This window comes from Euphorbia lathyris, chromosome 10 (genome assembly GCF_963576675.1).
Source record: "Euphorbia lathyris chromosome 10, ddEupLath1.1, whole genome shotgun sequence".
In the NCBI taxonomy this organism is placed as follows: Eukaryota; Viridiplantae; Streptophyta; class Magnoliopsida; order Malpighiales; family Euphorbiaceae; genus Euphorbia; species Euphorbia lathyris.
In genome coordinates this window covers 30,461,869-30,485,824 of record NC_088919.1, presented here as the reverse complement: position 1 = coordinate 30,485,824, position 23,956 = coordinate 30,461,869, and the positions used below count along the sequence as shown (strand labels likewise).

The following is a 23,956-nucleotide window of genomic DNA, read 5'->3' as shown; positions in this document are numbered from 1 at the left end:
TGCGGTCATGCAACGTTGAAATGTTGCTGGTGCATTACATAGACCAAAGGGCATTCTCCTATATGCAAATGTTCCATAAGGACATGTGAAGGTTGTTTTGTCTTGGTCATCCGGGTAAATATATATTTGAAAGAATCCGGAATAACCGTCTAGGAAACAATAAAATGCATGACCAGCTATCCTTTCGATCATTTGATCAATGAAAGGTAGAGGAAAATGATCTTTCCTAGTTGCTTTGTTTAGGTTCCTATAGTCTATACAAACCCTCCAACCGGTGGTGGTTCGCGTAGGTATTAATTCACCTTCTTCATTCCTTACAACAGTTATGCCTCCCTTTTTAGGTACACAATGGATTGGACTAACCCATTCACTATCTGAGATCGGATAAATGATTCCATTGTCTAAAAGTTTAGTAATCTCATTTTTTACTACTTCTTTCATGTTCGGATTCAAGCGTCTTTGCCTATCCACTTTAGGTGGCTTATCTTCTTCTAAGTGAATTCTGTGCATTACGATACTAGGATTAATTCCTTTTAAGTCTGAAATTTGCCAACCCATACTTCCTACCCTATTTCTAACAACTTCCTTCAATTTTTCTTCTTGAATATGTGTTAGTTTGTTAGAGATAATTATAGGCAGAGAATCGCCTTCGCCTAAGAAAGCGTACCTCAAATGGTTTGGTAATTCTTTAAGTTCTAATTTAGGGGGAGTTACAATCGAAGGTGGAACTGGTCCATCTTCTCGAATCAAAGGCTCTGGGTCCTTATCTTCTAACTCTTCACTCATTATAGGTTCTATTACTTTTTCTTTTTGAATAATGTCATTAACACACTCTTCAATTAAATCAAGTTTCATACAAGAGAAATCCTCCATAGGATATTTCATTGCTTGGTTCATATCAAACTCGATCTTATCTTCTCCTATTCTCAAAACTACTTTCCCTTCCGACACATCAACTAGAGCACGTCCCGTGTTCATGAACGGTCTACCAAAGATTAGTGGACAATTAACGTCATATGCAAAATCTAATATAACGAAATCGGTAGGAAAAATAAATTTGTCAACTTTAACTAAAACATCCTCAATTATACCATATGGTCTTTTAGTGGTTTGATCCGCTAATTGTAAAACCATATTGGTACGTTTGATATCTTCTTCTAAATCTAACTTATTAAAGATAGATAATGGTATTAAGTTTATACTTGCTCCTAAATCACAAAGACAACTTGGGAATTCGATATCTCCCAACTTACACGAAATGGTGAAACATCCGGGATCTTTGAGTTTAGTAGGCAAATTATTTGACACTATCGAACTACAATCTTCAGTTAGCGAAATGGATGAAATTCCTTCCCAACTGATTTTCTTTGAAATTAAATCTTTTAAAAACTTACCATAATTGGGAATTTGCGTGATCGCATCCATAAACGTTAAATTAATATGCAAATTTTTAAGTTTGTCTAAAAATGTTAAAAGTTGTTTGTCATAGTCCTTATTTCGGACTTTGTGTGAAAAATGTTAAAAGTTGTTTGCCATAAACCTATCAATTTTGTGCGATAAGGCAGAAAATTGGGCTTGTAACATCGCAACTGGATCAAGATTCACTATACCTTTAACCGATGATGTAGTTGAGGATGATGGTTTCGTCACTGGTATATGTCCACGATCTGCGGGCCACATACTGCTGTTAAGTGCCATTTCCTCCAAAAGTTCTCTTGCTTGGGCTGACATTTTCTTCATAAATAACCCTCCCGACATTGTATCTAATGAACCTCTAGTTGTAGGATTTAAGCCATTATAAAATGTTTGCATTAAAAGTGCATCGGGCAATTGGAGGTGTGGGCATAAATGTTGAAGTTCTTTAAATCGTTCCCAAGCCTCATAAAGAGTTTCATTGTCATGTTGAGAAAAAGATGTTAACTCTTTTATGACTCTTGCAGTTTTTGCTAATGGAAAATATTTTGATAAAAATGCTTGGGCAAGTTGCTCCCAAGTCGCAAAAGTTGCGGCTGGCATAGAAGTTAATCACTCTTTGGTCTATCCTTCAAAGTGAAAGGAAAAAGGCGAAGTTTGATTGCTTCGGCAGTCACATCTGTTATTTTAAAAGTGTCACAAATTTCAAGAAAATTTGTCAAATGGGTGTTAGGATTTTCGTTAGGCAACCCGTGAAATGTTACGTTATTTTGCAAAATATTAAGCAAAGCAGGCTTAATTTCAAATTGGTTTGCATTTATTTGGGGTCTAACTATGCTGTTGGTAACACCGGTCACACCTGGCCTAGCGTAATCCAATAAGTGTTGGTGGATCTGCCATTTTTTCTGGCTCGGTATCTCTAGTCTTTATTGGAGTTTTGTTTTTGTTTTTCTTGTTTTTCTTGTTCTTCTTAATGGTTCTTTCAATTTCTGGGTCTAATAGGTTTGGTGGCGTGCCCGAACTTCGAGAACTGCGCATGAACTTGAAATTTTGCACGAACCGAAACTACCTTCAAAACAGAATTTGAAAAATAAATATGTTAGTAATTTGAAATAAATGAAATATAAAAGTTTGAATAAGTATGAATAAACCTAGATTCAAAATATAACATGAAAAATCTAAATTTTTGTCAAAAATTTTGGCGATTCGCCGGCAACGGCGCCAAAAACTTGTTGAGCGATTTCCGCAAGTGCACGGTATACGCTTGTAGTAATAAAACATATCGATCCCACAGGGAATGCTTTTTAACAAAAACTTATTTTGAATCAGTTAGATTTACTTTTAAGGTTTATAATATGTAAAATCGTTTAATTGGACTTGGTTTTGAAATTGCTAGAATAAGAATTAGATTAGAGCATGACGAGTGTTAGAAATCACTTCTGATTTAAGGATAAATTTACAAAACAGAAACGTTTAGTTCTTTAGAAAAGTAAACAAATGTATTCGTTTGCATTAAGTAAAGAAAACAACTTTAAACTTTGTATAAATTATGAAAATGAAATAACGTTGATTCCTCTAATTAAAAGGCTTTGAACTGCAGTCAATCCTCCTACGGTCGGGTTAGATTGCTACCTTAACCAAATTAATACTCTACTGATGATATCAATTTGTCTAAGTGTTCAACAAAGTTTCCTTGTAAAGATTTTGAATTCAACTACATTTTAATGAAATCACCAGAACTCACTTCGGATCATTTACCAAAGTGCTACATAAAAATCTATCGAATAGAATGAACTTTATTAGATGAAATATGAATTTGATACAAGTTTACAGAGAACAAGAAGCATGGAAACTTTCGACGACTTGCAAGTGAACGGGTTGTCAATCCTTTCCTTGGGTTTTGTTAGAGTTTGTCAGACTCCGGGGCGGATCCTCTACTAAATTTTCTCGCTGAATCTTCGGAATAGAGACTAGTCTATCTACTATCAAAATGTAAACTAATATGAACAAATCTAAATGCTACTGTATTTGAAATTATTTAATAAACAATGTGTGTACATCATATTGCTTTTTACAGAATCGAACTTCTAACTCTGAATCGCTTGACTCAGAATTTCTGCATTAATTCTATACTAATCTTTTCTTCAATTTTCTATATATCCAACTCTGAAATCAACTCTTTATTTATAGATGTTGAAGAGTCGAGTTTAAGGAACGTGTCTGCTACGAAGAGGCGATCTTATCCAATCGAACGAACGCGTTTCTTTGTGAGCGAACGTGTACGTATGGCTTTTTCAGAATTTCTGCTCTTACCGAGAATCCAAATTCTCGGTCGAGAATGGGGGAGTAAATATTTAGCCTTCGAAATGGTAAGGGGGAGAATCTGTCGACGCGTGTCGCGACCGTGAATGGAGGATTCTCGGTCGCGACACGGAGTGATTTCTTCCGTTTCCAAATTCGTCCTCGTCCTCGTTTCGGTGCGTTTGATCTTCGTCGTCTTTGACTCCTTTTGTAGGGTTTTCTTCTGTTTTTAACCTCTTTTTGTTCCTATTTGGATTTTACCAAATATTTAGGTACCTTACAAGAAAGAAACATATTCGGAAATAAAAGTATTATAAACAGATATAAACAATACGATTTCGTAGCAAAACTGATGTAAATACTAATGATATTTTAGGTATATTTTGGGCTTAACATCAAGAAACCTATGAAATCGACGACTTCATAGTTGGTAAGACCCAAATTCCTGAACCTTATAGCTAGCTCGGCCTGTAACAAAGGAATACCGGGCTAGGGACTCTAGAAGGATAAGTAGGTTTAATCGTCTTAGGCTTATGCAACTGCTTGTTTAATTAGGTTGAATCTTGCATTATCGTATCATTTCATTCACTACTTGATTGATTGTCTGGCTTAAGATCACTTAGGGGTAGATTAACTTAATTACAAACCCTCAATCCAACTTTCCACCGCCTAGATAACATTAGAAGCCTAGTAGTTTGGTACTTGCGGTATAAATCTTGTGGATTTGATACCTGGACTTGTCCAGATTATTACTTGATAACGGCGGAGTACACTTATCCCTTAGTGAGCCTTTGAGCATCAGCTCGGGGCGCATCACAATCCTTAACGAGGAGTATCCGGAAGCAATGTAAGTTCATCAGTTTTGGGGGAGTAAGTCTAATCTATTTCTTCTTTGATAATTTTCGTTACCATCAAAATGGGGGAGATTGTTAAAACACAATTTCCACAGAGATTTTTGGTTCTAGCAAAAATCATTATTATACAATTAGATTCCCAAAAATATTTAAATACAAAATTAATCATAGCTATCTTGTGCTAATACAATTGTTAAGTGTTGTGTTGAATCATAAGTTAAAGCAAAGAACAGTGGAAGGCCTTAAAAGAAATAAAGGCCCAATGCCTTGGTTCTGGCCCAGAAGTTATAATGATCGAGAAGCCAGAAAGGCATAAAAGCAAAGGAGCCGGAAGACAGAAAAAGTTGGCATTGACTTCACGTCTGACACAGCGCCTCCTAAAAGAGAAAGAAGTACAAGTGATAGAAGTTATATCCTCGCCAACAACTTCTACTGTTTTCCATAAATGCTCAAACCATCAGTCTGCTCCTTCAGCAGTTAGAAGTGTGTGCGGCTCAAAGAGATAGAGACATGGGCGTCCCCAACGGTAAACTTTTGAAGCAGAAGTCAGAAGATGAAAGTGATAGAAGTCGTTTTTTCTCCAACTGACCTTTTGAATTTCAAAAGCTTCAGTCTCCAAGCTTCACTATAAAATCCCAAGAAGAAGCTACCTCTCACACTTGATCATCAACGAGAAAACAAGAGATTCAAGCATTCAAGCAACAAAAGAGCAAAAGCAAGAATACACATTCATACTTCATATATGTGTAATTTGTTTTGAGAAATAGTCATTAATTGGAATAAAAATCATCAATTGTAAAAAGGATCAAAAGTTCTTTTATTTACTTCAGTTTAAGTAAACACTTGAGAGACAGAGATAGTTGAGTGTGAAGTATAAATAAAGGTACTTTAAAAAACCTCTGTATCTATTGTAAAGGTTTATGCTCTACCGTTGAAAGAGTTCAATAGTGGATTAAAACACAGAAAAATGTATTTTAGGGACTGGATGTATATAGTAGGCTGAACCGGTATAAACCACTGAGTAACTTCTTTCTAACCCTTCCTTTACTTACTTCTGATATTTGCTTGCTCTAAAATCAATCTCATACATAATGCTTTTGACTATTTGTGCATCTATAGACCGCAAACCTTAAGTCTCTACAGAAGCTCCTCTGTGTGGGCTATCTTCTATGTAAAAAGGTCAGAAGCAGAATCAAGCTCTGTTGATTGATTAATTCAGTAAACGGAATTTGCCTCTGATTCCGAATTTGCCTCTGTGTTGTGCTATTGAACTAAAAGTGAGAATATTTTTTTATAAAAGAATTAACCAATAGTTCCATTCACCTCCCTGGAACTAATTCTATCTCACAAGGGACCAACGCGCTCCTTTCCCCCATCTTGAAAGATTAGAGGCTAAAATAGAAATATGATTCTCAAAGGAAACACTAGAAGAAGAACCCTAATAATCAACCACAATAGAATTTAACCTATCTTCATGGAGCCAAGTGTTTTCGAATCGAAATTGCAGGCCTAAAAATCTGCCTCAAAGGGCAAGAAGAATGGGCGAATGGTCAGATATAGGCACTAATAAATTCCTAAATCTACCAAGAGAGAAAATTGAAGACCATAAAAAAGTAAGAAACACAATGTCAATACGCTCTTCAACAGCATTAGGATCCATTGCCCTTGCTCCAGCACGGTCCAGAATCACTTCTCAGAAACCATTGAAAAGCCACTAGGGATGATCGATTGTTCCCTTTTTATCCTCAGTTGAAAGCATATCATTGAAATCTCCAATACAACACTGTTAAAGATGAGAAAAAGAAGATAATCTACACAACAGATCCCATGATTTTCTTCGATTTCTCCTCTCTAGTCCCCGGTAATCCACCTACAGCATTACGAAGGAATTTAGAACTCGTCTTAGACAAACCTCCCCTCGAGCTTGCCCTTAGCCAATTTCCAAACTTATAGATCTACATGTTGTCATAAAGCTTCCCATAAAATTGAGTGTAATGCCCAATAATGCCACAATTAAAGCAGAAACTGACATACGCTTCAATTTCATTTTCTTCTTTAACAGAAAATGAACATCAACATTCACACGGATACAAACAAAAGATTTCCATACACCATCAGAGTTGCATGAATCTGGTTCAATAAAAGAGCCCACAAAATCACCAATTACCATAGTGATCTTCGATAACATGAAACCAAACCAATTGGCGATTATGGATCTTTACCCAAATGGACATGGAAAAGTAGAACAGAAGTAAGAAATTATTAAACATCCAAGGACCACCATGTTGAACCCTTAGGACATCCAACTCATGAAAACTCTTTTAAGAGATGTGTGAACCAATATCTTCAAATAAAAACTCTTTTAACTAGCCACCACAAAAATGTCAAAGATAATTTCATCGAAACCGTCCCACCAGACACCAATTGCTAACCTCAAACACATCATCATCGAGAGAAAGCCCACCACATTGCACTCTCGCGCTCGCCATAACCAATACAGAAACAAAGACAAAACAAGACACTTATCACATGATCTAAAGCTAATTACATATTAAATTTAAGTCAAACAAAGGTTGAAACTAAAAAAGTTGTTCCTAATTGCTAGTAACTTAAAAGAAAAACCTTAAAAAATAGTAATTAGTGATTTCTAATTGTCAATGATCTCACCATATTGGTAGGGCGACCATGACCTAAACTTGAACAAGACAAAAGTCAAACTGAAAGCTCGTAGACAGACTTAATTAATTCATGAACTAGCTTGATTATAAATGTTCATGAACACACTTATAAGCAAGCTTGGTTCGATTATTTTTTTAATAATACTATTTCATAAAGAAAAGAAATATAAAACAACTTATTTTTATGTGAACTTTAATTTTGTAGATTTTAGAACTATGGAATTTTGTGTTACAGAAATTTCAAATAAACATAATTAATGAATTGTTCACGAGAGAAGTTCATGAACAAAATTAATGACTTGTTCGCAAGCAAAGCTCGTGATCAAGCTCGGAACACAAGCAGACCAAAGCTCGGCTTGATCCTACATATTAGTATAAAAAATACTTAAGAATAAAATGCATTCTAGCAAAAAGCACAACATAAAAAAAATAAAAAATAAAAACAAAAACACCTACACATTTCAAATCCTCATTTACGCTAAGGTAACAGCATTTTTCCTGATGTCAAGAAGCAATAATTCTGGAAATCGTTAGAAGGGTCACAACGTTAGAAGCAATAATTGCAACTCTAAATCATCCATCCAAACTAGGACTGTCAATTTCTGATACGACAACCCGTTTGACACGACTATCAACGCGACAATCAGTTGACACCAGCAATCCAAGCATGGAAACTTTTACTTAACCTACTGCCAAATAATGCAGCAAAAAGTCCGGACACAGAAAAATCTAATCAAGTTAAAGCATGATATCCTTCAACATCAAACTGTAAGAGAGCCTCCGAGGGTGTAGATAGATAACAATAATAATAAGCTTTAAACAAATCTTTCTGCCAATTACAAGGGTGGGAAAAGAGTAATTAATGTCCACTAGTTATAAAATCCATTCATCCCTCTACAGGCCCATAGGAAAAAACTGCAAGTTAATTAAACAATGATATCCACAACTCTGCTAAAGAACATACAATCTAGTGCTGATGATCTGCCATGAGCTTTTAGCCAATTGCAGATAATTCCATCATTTTCGAGTAAATATAAGAAAAAATAACAAAATGCTGAAAACCTGGCTTCTCGCACATGCTTCTGGGCTCCCATACTCGCCCGATAAAAAGCATGCCAAACGAAGTTCTATAGATAGTCACATCCATAGATATACATCTTGCAACTAGGATTATCAACCATCTAAAGCACAAAGTTGGGACGGAGGTGCACCACTGTAGCAGATGATGATGGCTGACTCACAGGAAATAATCAGGTGTTCTTCGGGTAACATCAGGCTCTCCTCTCCTAGGAGCCGGCTCAAACTGCAATGTATCAAAATCAACGCTGCTAAGTAGTTTCTACCCAAGTCTACTGCTTTATCAACAAAAATAAATAAGAAATTTGGAACACGGATTAACCTGGATGAAAGTGTGACTATTGCAGTCATCAACTTCCAATATCGAAGCCATGTTGCCACAACGATAACAATAATTAGGTGCACTAAATATGGTTACCACCTTTTGTTCCTGCACCAAGAAAATAATGTAATGTTGCCAGACCTTTTTAAACTGGAAGAGGAAGGGAAAAAAAGAAAAGGCGTTTCATGAATTGCAAGGATAAAATACATGTGCCCAGTTGAATCCATCCATGACAAGCTGATGCGCTCTGGCAATCAACTTCAGGTTGTTTGTATGATTAAATTGCTCGGATATATCCTACAGACAACGAAAATTAGAATGAGAATCTCAGCTGAAAATCTTATCACCATCATAGATAGCAAGGAAGAGAGGGAAAAGATCTCTGCAAGAGAAACAAGAATTACCTGACCAAAAGTATATCCAGCACCACGGGGTGAAATACCCCACCCACATCGATCATCTGGATCAGACCATAAGAGATCACACATAGCTCCTTCATGAGGAACCTCCTGAACACGATCAAAATTTCTTATATTGTCGAGGGTTTCGATTGATGGAGACAGTCCACCATGAAGACAAAAAATTTCTGACTCAACCTACAAAATAGAAAATGAATATGTAAGATACATATCCAATTGAAAGCAAAAAAAAAAAAAACTGTACGGTTGTAGCACTTTTTATCCAGATTTCATAAGACAAGGATCCTAGAAACAGTATGAGAAAGTATTATATATTAGAGAGAGTATTACATATCAAGGATCCTAGAAACAGTATGAGAGAGTATTATATATTATAGAGATCCTTCCAATAAGTACATTCATAATAATCAATCGAACATTTTATCTCATCTCAACAAAAAATATCAAAAACAAACTGTAAGGAAGTGTGCTGAACTGAGAACTTGAATTGTCACAAGTCCCATAGTAGCAAATCCAAAAACAATCATGATGGGCAAGATGATGCTACATAAGGTGGTGAAAAGAAAAACAATAAAGAGGTCCAGAACTTAGATAAAAAAGAAGAGAATGTATTGAAAATACCTTAAAGAACATCTCTAACCTTATTATGTCCACATTAAAATACTTAGGTAAGTATCTTTCTAGTTATTCTGTACAGGCAATCTAATTCTCTGTTTTTTGCAAATCACATTGCTAAAAAAGGCAATGTAAGCTACAAGCAGTCGTACTAACCAAGGCAGTCAAAGGAAAATAGTCAAAAAGGTCTGTGAAGATCTTCCAAACATTAGCATTGCCATACCTGTAAAGCATAAAAACACGAATTTGTAAGAGAACCCACATTTAAAAAAATTGTCAGAGAAAACAGATTTATAAACTTTAAATGACTCCAAAAAAATAAATAACATAGAGGGAGAGAAAGAACATCCATACATCACCAGCAACACACTACTGGCAGTTAAGGCCATCTCAGAAGATCCTAAATTCAACTGTGATATCCGTAATAAACAGTATACAAATCCTAAAACAACAAATGTAGATTTCATCCACAGTAAGACACTTCAAACTCCCATACCTTTTTGCTCAATTGTAACTGGACAGATGAATACCATAGTGATATCAGTATTTACATAGCACTTGTACAAACACACACACACACACACAGAGAGAGAGAGAGAGAGAGAGAGGATTTTGTATGAAGTAATGTAACAGAAGCTCTCAAGACTCAAAAGCTATGATAAGGCTGCCATGGTGTGCATATGCTTTCAAGTTATGAGGATACTCGAAATGAAACAGGACACAATCTCCAAAAAGAAATTAAGAGTAACTCATGAATCTCACAGCATTTCCTCATTTGAACTGAATATCCACCATTTTTCTAGCATTCATGAGTTTCTAATTTTGGTGACTCCGACAATCTGGATGTTCATGCTTGAATCTTCTTAGAAACTTAACTAGTTCATAACACAGTAAACTTCCTTACGGAGCAATACTTACAAAAGAAAAGATAAGATAAATAAAACCTGTAAGAACAACATGTATTGAAAGAGATACCAGAAAGTTCATATGTGAACAAAAGGAGTCTCCAATGCAAATCATAATAAAAGTCCTATAAGGAAATAAAAATACTAAACATAATAAACAAAATAGTACATAGCCATCATTTGTTGGTACACAGCTAAAATATATTCATTCAGAGACAAACAAACATGTATGTATACATAAGGAGAGCCATTCATGTGAGACTGCAGGCACACACATATTGATTGATTCTATTTTAAGTTTATTACCACTCTTTGGTCAAGGTACGAAACAATATAGGCTGAAAGAGAAAACTCACTTTCGTAGACATTCGTCATAAAATCCATAAACCTGAGTGATCTGCCAGAATGAAAAATCCAAATATAATGAAATAAGTAGATTGATTTTCAAGGTCAATGAAGTTAACTGCGAATTAAACTTAAATTCAACAATAAACAAAAAGATGCAAGCATATTATAAGTTGTACTGACCAAATTAAAAAAATTTACTAAACAATCCCAATACCATAAATCATATGTTAAGATCATATGAGCTTCAGCATGCAAGCACTGCCACAGTTGTTGATCAAAAGAGCAAGCTCAATAAAGAACATAAGTGGAAGAGTACCTGACGACTTTCATGGTTTCCTCTAAGAATGGTTATTCTTTGTGGGTATCGCACTTTCAGCGCCACCAAGAGCTGGATTCAAGAAAGAAACTAGTATCACTACGTTAGATGCAAATAAAATAAGGATTTTTTGTGCCGAAATTTAAAAAATCCAAAATCAGTGAGCATAATAAAATTAACTCAAACAAGAAAACAAGAATCATGATCATTCAACTGTTATGATATCTAAAACATGAAAGGGTGGTTAAAATCAAAGAATGCTAGTATTGATGTTTCAAGAATTGTACGTCAGTATTCATTTCAACTTGAATAAAAAAAATATATATTTGTATTTCCATGTTTACTTCACTGTTAGGAGCACAAACAAAATATTTTATCCCATTGGAGCTTCTTTTATTTTCAATTATGCAGAAATCAGCAAGGTAGACATGACATTGTTTAGTTGGAGGTAATTTGATATGAACTAGGACATACCTCTGTAAATTGGTATTTTCATTTGTCCCAAAATTGAAATGAAAGTAAAGTAATACTTAAGATAAAGTTTTTTGATTGTACTGAAACTGAAATGAATTTGGAAGTAGAGCACTATTTGTAATAAAATAAGTTGTTATGTTAAAATTGCACCAAAAAAGGCAAACGCAAAACAAAAAATGGTATGTAATATATATACCTAAAATCTTTGCATCTGTAATCTATTAAACATAATATCGCTATGAGCCACAATTTCTGGCTCATAGCCATATTATGTTGATAAATGTAATACTGTATCAAGATGTTATTATCAAATCTATTGGTCAAAATATGTGACAATACAGCATCAGAACCTAGTCAAAAATCAGCAAAGCAGTAATGAATAATGTGAATGTGCGCCCAACTTTACCAGGCATGTCCAATATTTTCACAACATCCTATAGCAAACCAAAAGAAAAATTGGCATCGTAACAATAATTCCTAAGATTATAGCAAAATAAAGCCTCTATAAGACAATACAACCACCATCATTTTCAATTTCGCAGCTTTCTTATGTGAAGTGGAAAACACGGTACAAGCAAATGAAAGAATTGAGAAATACTCATACCGTCACAGTTTCAACAGAGTAATAGCCACGGTCCACATAATCTCCCATAAACAGGTAATTGCTATCCGGACACTGTCAATAAAATTTCAATGGTTATGAGACTCAAAATCAAATAAATGAGAAGAAATAAGATGGATATTTTACCAAATTATTCAGTGACGAACAAATGGCTGATACCAAAAGAGATAATTTGCTTATAAGGGAACATTTTAAAAGCTCAACTAAAGAAATGACTCCTTTTATGAAGACTTCTGTGACTGTTGGATGACATATCAAACTAAAGTAAAAAAAAAAAAAAAAAAAAAAAAATCAGCTTACATATCAAACTAAACTCAGTCAACAAACATTCAAATGGCACAAAAAATTAATTGATAGTGTGAAACAGAATTGTGCACAAAATCTTAAATCCAGAATTCCGAGAACTAATTGCTAAAACTTTCCAGATGCAATCCACCAAGTTATCACCATTAGAAGATAAAAAAAAAATAGAAATTTCCTGAGCATCAGTTATGGTTTTTGATATAACTCGTGAGCATTTCAGACTTTAAAACCATTGGCAGATGTCAGCAAACTATTTTAGTAGAAATCCCAGCTAATACAGATGTAGCAAAATTCTAAGCAGTCATAGTCAGAATTGATACCTTTCCTCCTATTCGAAAAAGTTCTGCAAGATCATGAAACTGCCCATGAATATCACCACAGATTGTCACTGGGCTTTTGACAGGCTACAACACAGGGAAAAAAGTTATATGTCTTTCTAATTACTTAGATGGATAATTTTGTATGCTTAGATTAGAAGTGCAGGCAGCATAAAGTACACCTAATAGTGGCTATTGGCCAAGAACATATTGCATACAGATACATATATTTGAGAACAGCATGTTCAAAACTTAACAGTTCTTCAGATAAATGAGTACTGAAAATTCACTCAGACATTTTTTTTTTAAAGCAAGGAAAATTCACTCAAACTTTGGTTAATAATAAGATTACCAATTCGGCGAATGAATTGACAATAGCAACAAGGCATATCAGTTCCCAACAGTAACAATTTACTAATAAAAGGACATCAGCACAGCACCATAGAAGGATTCAAATTTCAAGCCAGTTCAGACTACAGGGTGAAGGTCTGCACCTGAACATTGCTTTCTTGCATCAGTATCTCCTTAGCCTTGTCACATAATGATCTGACCTGCAGGGAAGAAATCAAAACAATAAAAATAAAGGAACTTTTTTTTTTTTTTTGCAATCTTAAATAGCAGGAACATATGCTAATTAATAGCAAAAATCAGAAACCTAAAAAGAAACTTAAAAAAAAAGATATGAAATTCAAATAAATAAGTATCATTTCCCAAGGAGGTGAAATGAGGATTATAATACACCATAAATCCTTCAAAAATGTGAATAAATAACAAATCTTGCGAATTTTAACTCGCTTACCTCCATTTTCCACACAAAAGATACAAATAGGAATAGATCAAGTTGGTAATTTCAGTTATTCAACAAACAAAAACAAATCGGATGAACAACATTGCTAAACGAAGATAATTTGTATAATATCTTCTCGTTAAACAAACAGAAATGAAGGAAGAACCTGGGTTTCGGAGAGCGGCTTGCACTGCATGAGCTGCGAGATCTGCTCGTCCAGATCGCTAATTGAATCTGTAGATGGCGAATTCGCACCCATCTTGTTTGTTTCCCTTCTGCTCAAAGAACACGAACAGGTAAAAAAGTGTATCCGGATTAGGGATAACCCTAACCCTAAGATTGAATCAGATGGTGGTGGTGTGTTGTATGCAGTTCGTTGCTCTGCAACTATCGCCTGCGCGGTGAAGGGGGGAGGAGAAGGAGGAGGAAAATCTGCAGAGCGCGTGGGAAGAGGAAGCGAGTGAGTAACTGGTTATTGGTTTTTTATTAATAACTTGGAGATTTGAGAAACTGGCTTCTTCTTTTCTTTCCACCTTTATTATGAAATGGATGGCGGAGTTTTTTTATTATTATTACTTCCTATTTAATTAATTTTACAAACAAAAACTGTATTTTACTCTATGTTTATTTTAATACAAAAATTTATGTACGAAATTGCTTACAATAATCCTATTTCTGTCACTGTGTTATTATACTGGATAATTTGATGGCTACTAGGATCAATATTCTAAAATTAAATTTTGGTATAAGTTCCAAATTTATCTTAATGTTTTTTTATTGGTGTAGACGTATATACCTTTTATTTAAGAAATTGTAAAATTGTATTTTTTTTTAATCTGTATAATTGTATTTTTCGAGTTGATGGTAGTTTGTCCTTTTACATCACATGTCACGGTGTCGCGATTTTTAAGGGGCGTGCCAGGAGCATTTAAGATTTCTTTAATTATTACTAATAATTAATAACAACATTTGTCATTAAATATAAAAAGGAACAGTAATTTTCACCTGGTCAGTCACTGGTCATGTGAATTTTGTCATGGTGAAGATTAAAACAATCATACGGCTCAGATTTACACATCCTAAATCTAACGGTGACTGACCAAATTCACTTAGTCAGTCACTAACCAGGTGAAAACCACCATAAAGAGGAGATAGTCTCTCAATGTGTTTCTTCTTCTTCTTCTTCTTCTTCTTCTTCTGACCTCTTCTCTGGTTTTCCTTTTCTCCTCGCTATGGCTCCCAAAAGACCAAATCCTAAGAAAACTTTTGAAACTGATAAAATTATCGAAAAGAAAACGACGGATATTCGATGTTGACTGCAGAGAAAATACAATTGTTTCTTAATAATCGTCTTGATATGTGAAAGATGGATGTGCGTCTTCCTTCCCCAACTTTTCGGGTGGGCACCAGCTGGTGAGGTTTCTTGGGTATTTATATCCAACATGTGGAGATGGGCTTACGATTTCCCCTAAAGAGCAATCTTAAGGACATTTTGATGGAATTCACGTTTTGTCATTCCCAAATCTCCCCTAACTTCTAGGTGGAGCTCCTTACCTTTACCAAGATTGCTCATAACCTGGTATTGAACTGAATGGTGTCATATTTCGCCGTTTTCGAAGGCCCAAGTTGAGGAATGTGGACGGACTTATTATTTGGGATATGAACAAAGTGAGGACACCTTCTTGACCAAGAAAAATGACAGTTTTAAAGGTTTTAAGATGAAGTGCTTTGTATTTCGTTCTAACATGGATGATTTGGATAGCCCTTATTCTTGCGGTTTTTGTTTCCACGTTGATAACATCCAGATATTATATAGGGGCAAATCCGTAAAGCTTCATATAATTAAAGGACTAAATAAGCATTTGGACATCGGCAGTGAACATGGTCCGCCAGCTAGATGGCGTATGAAGCAAGTCATACGCCACAAAGGATCCTTGACCTGTAGATACGCTTCGTAAAAGGCCAAACGCTTTAAAAAGGTCCTCAACCGCCAAAGATTGGAAACCCGCCATTCAGCATTGATCCGTCCAAGGATGTCGGCGCCGTCTTCCCAAAGGGAAACTGAAGCCATTAAATGACTAGAAACGGCTTCATAAATGTGCTAATGGCCGGATAAATTTCACACATGGTGTACAACCTTTACCCTGAATCAAACTTTGGTGTACAAACTTCAATTTGTCACACTAATATATACGTACTTAGGGGTGACCTCCCACTATGGTGTACAACAGGTAAAAATGACCGATCAACGCGCCACCTCAGCTTTGACCGGTCAAAAAGTTAAAAAAAAAACCCACTTAATATGAAATTACTTTTATACCTTTCTTCCTCCTTTTTCCTATTTTCAACTCTAGCTTTCTCTCTTTTAAACCATCCCCACTCCTCTTACTATCTTTACCTTTATCTCTTTAACTCCTCTCTCTCTACCTTAGTTAACAGAAATAAGAGGAAAAAAGGTTCTACCACAATTTATTAACCTTTAATTTCTTGTCTCTTCTCCTCCGATGCTCTGTACAACCTTCAAATTTCAGCATCTCTGCATTCTTAGACGATCTTAAACACTCCATCTCTTTAACTCTCATCCACTTCTACCCCATCACCGGTCGTCTTGCAATTTTCTGCAGTTCAAGACTCCTGCAATTTCGTTTCCAATACAACACTGATAAATAATACATCCCGATCAGGCACTTGTCGAATTCAAGTTGTTTATTCCACCGCTCGGGTCTCTTCCAAGCGATATTCTAACTTTCTCTCCCTTCTTTTCCAACCCATCCATTACCCATTCCCCAAAACCTTCCGCAATGGCTTCTACCGTCACCGGACTAAAATCCACCTTCCTGACTTTCTCCCCTTCCAAGGCCACCCCTCGCACATCCGGACCGTTTTTGCAGCCTTATGATCTTGTCCATTTCTTCATCTATAACAACTTGATTGTACCATATGATTTCAAGCTTCTGAATTTAACTAAATTCCATGAAAATGAATGTCTCAAATTTGGTTTTAATGATGATGGAAACGTTGTTTCATTGTTTTGTAGAGATATTAAAGATGTTGATTTGGAAACCATAGATGATTATTATCAGTCAGTACCTCAACTTGCAGTCCATAGTTTGTTATGCTCTTAGTTTGTTATGGTGCAATTTTTTCTTATCAAATTTTTTTTAGGAGTGAGATAGATACAAGTGAGAATTGAAGATAAGATAGTAAGATATAACCAGTAAACAATAACCCTACAATTCATAGCCATTAATCTGGGAAATTAAAAATATCTATTATGCAAACTTCCAAATTTGTCTAGATCTTTTTCATACTTTATTAGTTTTCTTTGGGAAAGGTATTATGTCCTTGTTCATTTTGTATGCTTTTACACGTGCTCAAATACAAATTTCAAAGGATGAACATTTACTATGTAATTACAATTTTGATTTTCTGTATGAAATTTTGGGTGATGGCTATCATTAAATATCAGCCTTTGCAATTCCTTGTCCCATCTTCTGATATGTTTGAAATTTTACTTATTTGTGAAATAGAATTGATAAGAGTTTGATTGAAGAGAGAGAGAAAGAGGTTAGAGAGAGAAATTTGAAGAGAGATAAAGAAATAGAGGGAAGAAGATGAATAGATGGAGAGATAGGGATATATAAGTAATTTTATATTAAGTGGTTGATTTTTTTTTTTTTGACTTTTTGACCGGTCAAAGTTGAGACGGCGCGTTGCCTGAGCATTGGCCGGTCATTTTTACTTGTTGTACACCATATTGGGAGGTCACCCCTCAGTATGTATATATTAGTGTGACAAATTGAAGTTTGTACACCAAAGTGTGATTCAGGGTAAAGGTTGTACACCATGGGTGAAATTTACCCGCTAATGGCCAGACATGAATATTGTAATAATTACTCATTAAAAGAGCATTAATGGAAGGCTTTCTAGTTACTAGTTTGATGGTTACAACTATCCTAGTATAAATAGTCTCACATCCCAAGGCATTGAGGTACACTTTTCTAATCTCACACTCTGTGCTTACAGATTATCATTATCACATTCTTTACTGACTTAAGCATCGGAGTGTCTATGGCCAAACCCAACGACGCCTCCCTACAGGTGGAGCTCCGACTGAAGTTTGCTCTAGAGTTATCAATTGGTGCGGTGAAGGTGGAGCTCTAGAATATATAGAGTTTTACACCACAAATGCTATGACATCGGAAGGGCTCAACCCTTCTTCTGGTGAAACCACTGTTCCACTCTCCGTTAGCAATACTCATATCATCTCTATCACCCAAGGGAACATCTCTCATCCCCTACCTCCTCCTCTAATCCAGGATGCTCGAGAATTGTCGCTAGTGTCTTTTGGGGATCAAATTTTGGACCTAGTGGCAAACAACTTCGGTTCAGATTCCAGAGATCGTTTAAGACCAATGCTAGAAAATGTGGTTGTAGGAGGACCAACAATAGGAAGAATACCAAACGTTCGACATCCTACAAGGACTGGAGTAAACAATCAACACCATTGGGACAATGTTGTGATAAGACCGTCGTTTGGGGTCCAATCATCATTCCTCGCACAGCTAGGAAATACAGTTGATGCAATAATCAGCCATACAACACCTGGACTTAATCCTCCTTTGAACAGGCAGCTGTTTCGAGATGCACTTGAAGGAAGCAGAAGGAATGAACAACCACCTCCCATAAATATATAGTAAGTTCCAGGAATGGTAGTAGAAGGTAGAGGACAAGAACAGCCATGTGATGGAGTGGCTGGACAAGAGCGGCCACGTGATGGAGTGGCTGATCATCAGCATCGTGAGCGTTCACATTCTCGGAATAGGCATTCGTGTTCCCGCTATAGGCATTCGCCTACTCCCCCTCGAAGGCATCGAAGAGCTGGTGGACGATCTCTTTCCAACCCATCGTCTAGTTCATCTGAATCCTGACGTAGCAGATCAAGAAGTAGAGGTCCACTAAGGGCGGATCGTGAGTACATGAATGTTGAAATTGACAAGCGTTTGCGAGAATCCCTGTTAAAGCAAAACAAAGAGAATGAAAGACACGCCCCCATGGTAACAGAGATTCACTGTTTACGAGACGTATCTTAAGATACATGCCAGGAAGGCGAGTTAAAGCTCCTAATCTTCCGGTTTATAAAGGAGAAGATAATCCTGAAGCCCATGTTAGACAATATAGGGAGCTTATGGAAATCTATGGTTCGAACGAAGGTATTCTTTGTAGGATGTTCTTAACCAACTTGAAAGGACCGGCGTACGATTGGTTCCAATCACTCCCCACAGGTTCCGTAGATAGCTGGGAGCAACTGAGCAGAGAGTTATGTGACAAATTTTCAGGGAGTATCCCTCCAATTGTTTCTTCTCGCAAGCTTTATAAACTCAAACAAAAGGAGGGCGAACCCCTCAGGGAATACATAGAGAAATTTAATAAATTGTGTATTCAGATCACTAATGTAGATGTCCATACAGCAGTTGAAGCAGTGATAAAAAAAACACAAAATGCAAAAGCTTGCAAGAAAAGCTAGTGAGGCACAAACCTTGGAGTATTGTCGAGCTGATGGAACGATGCAAGGGGTTCATGGAGATGGACGACATCCGAAGAGGATCAATTCTCCCCCAAAGCATAGAAGAGGCGAATACAAAAGAAAAGAAAAAGAAAAAGAACAAAAGAAAGTGACGGATCCATCTTTGAGGAGTAGGAAGAGTAATTCAAGGAACAAACCAACGTACACTCCCTTAAATGCCCCTAAAAGTGAGATCCTAATGTGGTTTGAGAGCAGTCAACACAGGCGACACATTACATATCCCAAACCAAATGGGGGGGAGTATACGAATGTTGGAAAAAATGCTAAAAATTATTGCAGATACCACAGGAGGAACAACCATGACACTGACGCATACTGGGAATTGGCGAAAGAAATTGAAAGATTGATCGAAAAGGGCAAGCTAGACAAGTTTGTCCAAGATGATAAAAAACAGGATGGTGACAAACAAAAAGCAGATCCAAAGAAGAAGGCAAATGGCGTTATAAATGTCATTGCTGACGGACCTGGGTACCAACTTCTAACGAAGAAAGCTAAGACGTCCGCCCTCGATAAATCTGCCCTCAGTCGCCCTTTTCCTGAGATTGGTCCTGTAATTCCCCCATACGCAGATGCCCTGGTCATTACTATGGTAGTTGAAGGCTGGGAAATAAGAAGAGTCATGGTTGATACGGGCAGTTCATGCAATGTGATCACCAGAGGAGCATTCACCAAGCTGAAAGTTGATCCAATCCAAGTGGAAACAACCATCGTAGACATTATAGGAGTGACGGGTCATACCATTCAAACCAAATTCCAGGTCACCTTGGAATGTGAACTTACGGACGAAGATCAATTTTGGACTGGTGATCTAGAATTCTCCATCATGGATGGACAACTAGCTTACAACATCATCCTTGGGCGACCCTTTATTTCTGAAGTTGCAGCTTTGATTTCTATTCAACATCTGGCGATGTATATTGCCACTAGCAAAGGAGAAGTTATGATCAATGGAAATCATAAGTAGCATAAGAAACATACTCGACCTCTTTATATATTCGCTCACAGACAAAAGATGATGAAGTCGAAGAAGAAGAACCTATCACCACTACGTTGGGTGATACATAAATGTTTCTCATTGTAGAGGGGAAGCGGGTAAAAATTGCTAAAGGTTTGACGTCATAAATCAAGAAGGACATTACCAAAGTCCTTGTTGAATGTGAAAGCATATTTGCATGGGAGAACAAAGTTTTGATAGGAGTAAGTCTAGATGTGATCACCCATAAGCTAAATATAGCTGAAGACGCCACCCCCGTGGCTCAAAAGAAAAGAAATCATGGACTTGAGAGATAAAAAGCTATTGAAGAAGAGATAACCAAATTGAAGAAAGCTGATGCAATCGAAGAAGTCATGTATACACAGTGACTGGCGAACGTAGTCCTTGTCAAGAAGGCTGGCAGATCTTACAGGATGTGCATAGATTTTACAGATCTTAATAAGGCGTGCCCCAAAGATAATTACCATCTGCCTTGCATTGACATTCTCATTGATGGAACCGTCGGCTATTGAGTATATTCTTTCACAGATGTCAAGTCCAGCTACCATCAGATCCAGATGGAACCTTCTGATCGAATTAAAACTTCTTTTGTCACGCATCAGGCCACCTATTACTTCAATGTTATGCCTTTTGGGCTAAAGAATGTGGGAGAAACATACCAACGAATGATGAATAAGATATTCGAAGATAAAGATGGAGGTAACTTCTTCGTTTATGTTGACGATATGATCATCAAAAGCACAACCATGGAGAAGCACGCAGCTGATATTAAAGAAGTCATGGAAGTGCTTCATAAGTACAACATCAAGCTCAATCCGGAGAAATGTACCTTTGGAGCCACTTTAGGCAAATTCCTTGGCTACGTGATTAGCCAAGAAGGGGTAGGTGCCAACCCGGACAAGGTAAAAGTTGTGCTAGACATGAAGGCTCCCCAAAATGTAAGAGAAGTGCAACACTGTAACGAGCGAATCGTTGCACTTGGAAGATTCATCTCCCGTTCCACCCGAAGGGGCCTCCCCTTTTATGAGGTGATCAAAAAACAAAAGACATTCGAGTGGACAGAAGATTGTCAACAAGCTTTTCAATGCATCAAGCAGTTCCTTGCGGAATCACCATTGAACAAGGAAGTATGCACGGTAATTATTAGAGAAGAGGAAGGTCAGTAATATCCAATCTACTATGTTAGTAAAGTATTGAAGGATGATGAAACCCGATATTCGAGGCTGGATAAAATGGCCTTGGCGGTCGTCACAACATCAATTTGCCTTAGACCATATTTTCAGGCAACACAATCATAATCAGAACCAATATCCCCATGAGAAAAGTGTTGCACAAACCAAAAACTTATGGCAAATTAATGGAGTGGTCTATCCGCCTATGTGAGTTCGACATTCGCTACGAAGGAAGGTACGCCCTTAAAAGCCAAGTCTTGGCGGATTTCATAAGTGAATTTGCCGAAGAGACCATCAATCCTCTGAAAGAAAAGCCAGAAGAATAGAATATGTTCACCGATGGCGCATCATCCTCCGAAGGCACTGGAGTAGGAGTAGTAATCAAAGGCCCAGAGTTCATCAAAATACATTACGCAGCTAAACTGGATTTTCCACCAACAAATAATGTAGCTAAATATGAGGCCTTAATTCTTGGACTTCGCTTACTGAAAGAAATCACACTAGAACAATTGGTGATTTATAGTGAACCAAACTGATGGTGAATCAAATGATCAAGAATTTTAGTGTGAAGGAAGAAATCCTAGTCAAATATGTGGAGGAAGCCAAGCAAATTCTCAACCACCTGGAAAACAAGGAGGTGAAACGGGAGATGGTCCATGTCATACGAGGATCTAATACAGAAGCAGATCACCTTGATAAATCTGCTTCTAGTAAAGATCAATGGGCGGATCTCGATTGTCCATTCGAGATAAAAACAAAGCCAACATTCGTCAAAGAAAGCGTGGCAGTAATAACCTTCGCCCCTGGGGATTAGCGTACCCCTCTCTATCAATACCTGACATATGGAACCTTGCCTCAAGACAAGGACGAAGCTAGATGGATGGTGAGAAAATTGGCTCATTTTTCAATCATTAATGATCACTTATATCACATATCATTTAGCCACCCTTGGTTGAAATGTGTCACACTAGAAGAAGGCCAGGAGATTCTAAAAGAGCTGCACGAAGGCCTATGTGGAGCCCACAAAGCATCCGCCACCATCTTCAAAAAGTCAAGACTGTCGGGATTTTACTGGCCTACTGTTGAACAAGATGCGCAAAAGCTAGTGGAAACTTGCCACACCTGTCAGGTTCAAGCGAATGACAGCCATTTATCAAAAGCTTTGTAGAGGACGATCGTAGAAGGTTGGCCATTCTCCACATGGGGCATTGACATAGTTGGTCGTTTTCCCCTAACCAAGAAACATAGGAAATTCATAGTGGTTGCAGTGGACCATTTTACAAAAATGGGTGGGAACTGAAGCCGTCTCAACAATTACTGTCGAACGAATGGTTGATTTTGTCAGGGATAATATTATCGGAAGGTTTGGAATTCCTCATACCATTATTACTGACAATGGGACGCAGTTTAATTGTGAGGAATTCAAGTTCTTTTGCAAAGACTAGGGAATTCAAAACAGATTCGCCTCTATATATTATCCACAATCTAATGGCATGACATAAGTCACCAACAGAACCATCGTCAAAAGCATTAAGAAAAGGTTGGGTGAACACGATAAAAAGTGGGCAGACCAATTGATGAATGTGTTATGGGCGTATCAAACAACCCCTAGAACTGCCACAGGCGAGACACTATTTGCATTCACTTAAGGGGTAGAAGCAGCCATCCCAGTTGAGATTCAAACCCCCAATGATCGAGTTTCTTTCTATTGTGAAGATCAAAATGAGAAGAAACTTAGGGAGAGCCTTGATCGCCTAGAGGCAAGAAGGGAAAAGGCTTACATCCGAATCGTTGCATACCATGACAGAAATGCCAAGTTGGTGGAACTAAATGAAGGAGACCTGGTGCTGCGAAAGGATGAAAAAATCCAATTAGCCAACGGAAAGGCAAACTTGGAATAACATGGATAGGGCCCTATCGCATCGTCTCCAAAATTGGACCCACCACTTTCAAAATACAAGACATGGATGGACAAACATAGCCACAGATATGGAACATTTAGAACCTCTGCAAATATTTTCTCAAAGAATAAATGTAATCAAGTATCGAGCACTCTTTTTCCTTTAATGGGGTTTTTCCTGTTAAAGGTTTTAACGAGGCTCATCAAAGAGACCATTATCCATTGTAATAAGGTGAATTATTGGAATATCAATAACAGATCATTTTTTATTATGAATTTTCTCTAGTGTCCATTACAGAATATAAATATTCGTGCCTTACAAAAATTAGGGGGCAACAAAAGCATCCTCAACACAACCCCTTGACGGGTCCAAACCGCCTCCATGGCGTACCAACTCTCTCCTCAAAGATAGGAGAATGAAAAGTCCCATCGGTGGATCAATTATCTCAACAACAGGAAAAGATTGATCACCACTCAGAGTGGGTCAAAGTACCTCAAAGATAGGAAAAATTGTACCCTTATCCTCTCCTCAAAGATAATAGAATGAAAAGT

At 37.0% G+C, this 23,956-nt stretch overlaps 1 protein-coding gene and 1 non-coding gene across 2 annotated transcripts; one reads left to right on the top strand and one right to left on the bottom strand.

The window, feature by feature from the left end:
- Positions 1-1,829: 1,829 nt before the first annotated feature.
- On the top strand, positions 1,830-1,935 carry LOC136210173 (small nucleolar RNA R71). The gene has a single exon (XR_010677883.1). It is a non-coding gene; the product is annotated as a small nucleolar RNA R71 (small nucleolar RNA).
- Positions 1,936-8,041: 6,106 nt separating this feature from the next.
- On the bottom strand, positions 8,042-14,290 carry LOC136208482 (serine/threonine-protein phosphatase PP2A-4 catalytic subunit). Its single transcript, XM_065999395.1, has 11 exons — positions 13,918-14,290; positions 13,459-13,515; positions 12,968-13,051; positions 12,327-12,398; positions 11,249-11,320; positions 10,941-10,981; positions 9,836-9,902; positions 9,050-9,241; positions 8,853-8,942; positions 8,646-8,753; positions 8,042-8,549 (listed from the first exon to the last, which is right to left on the bottom strand). Exons 1-11 carry the CDS (start codon positions 14,008-14,010, stop codon positions 8,484-8,486), a joined length of 942 nt encoding a protein of 313 aa, XP_065855467.1. The 5' UTR covers positions 14,011-14,290; the 3' UTR covers positions 8,042-8,483.
- Between the last annotated feature and the right edge of the window lie 9,666 nt (positions 14,291-23,956).

Coding starts and splice junctions, on each gene's coding strand:
- LOC136208482 (XM_065999395.1), bottom strand. CDS start 14,010: ATGGGTGCGAATTCGCCATCTACAGATTCAATTAGCGATCTGGACGAG. Junction 9,903..10,940: donor TATGACGAATGTCTACGAAA/GTGAGTTTTCTC, acceptor TATGCTTTACAG/GTATGGCAATGCTAATGTTT. Junction 8,550..8,645: donor ATAGTCACACTTTCATCCAG/GTTAATCCGTGT, acceptor GATACATTGCAG/TTTGAGCCGGCTCCTAGGAG.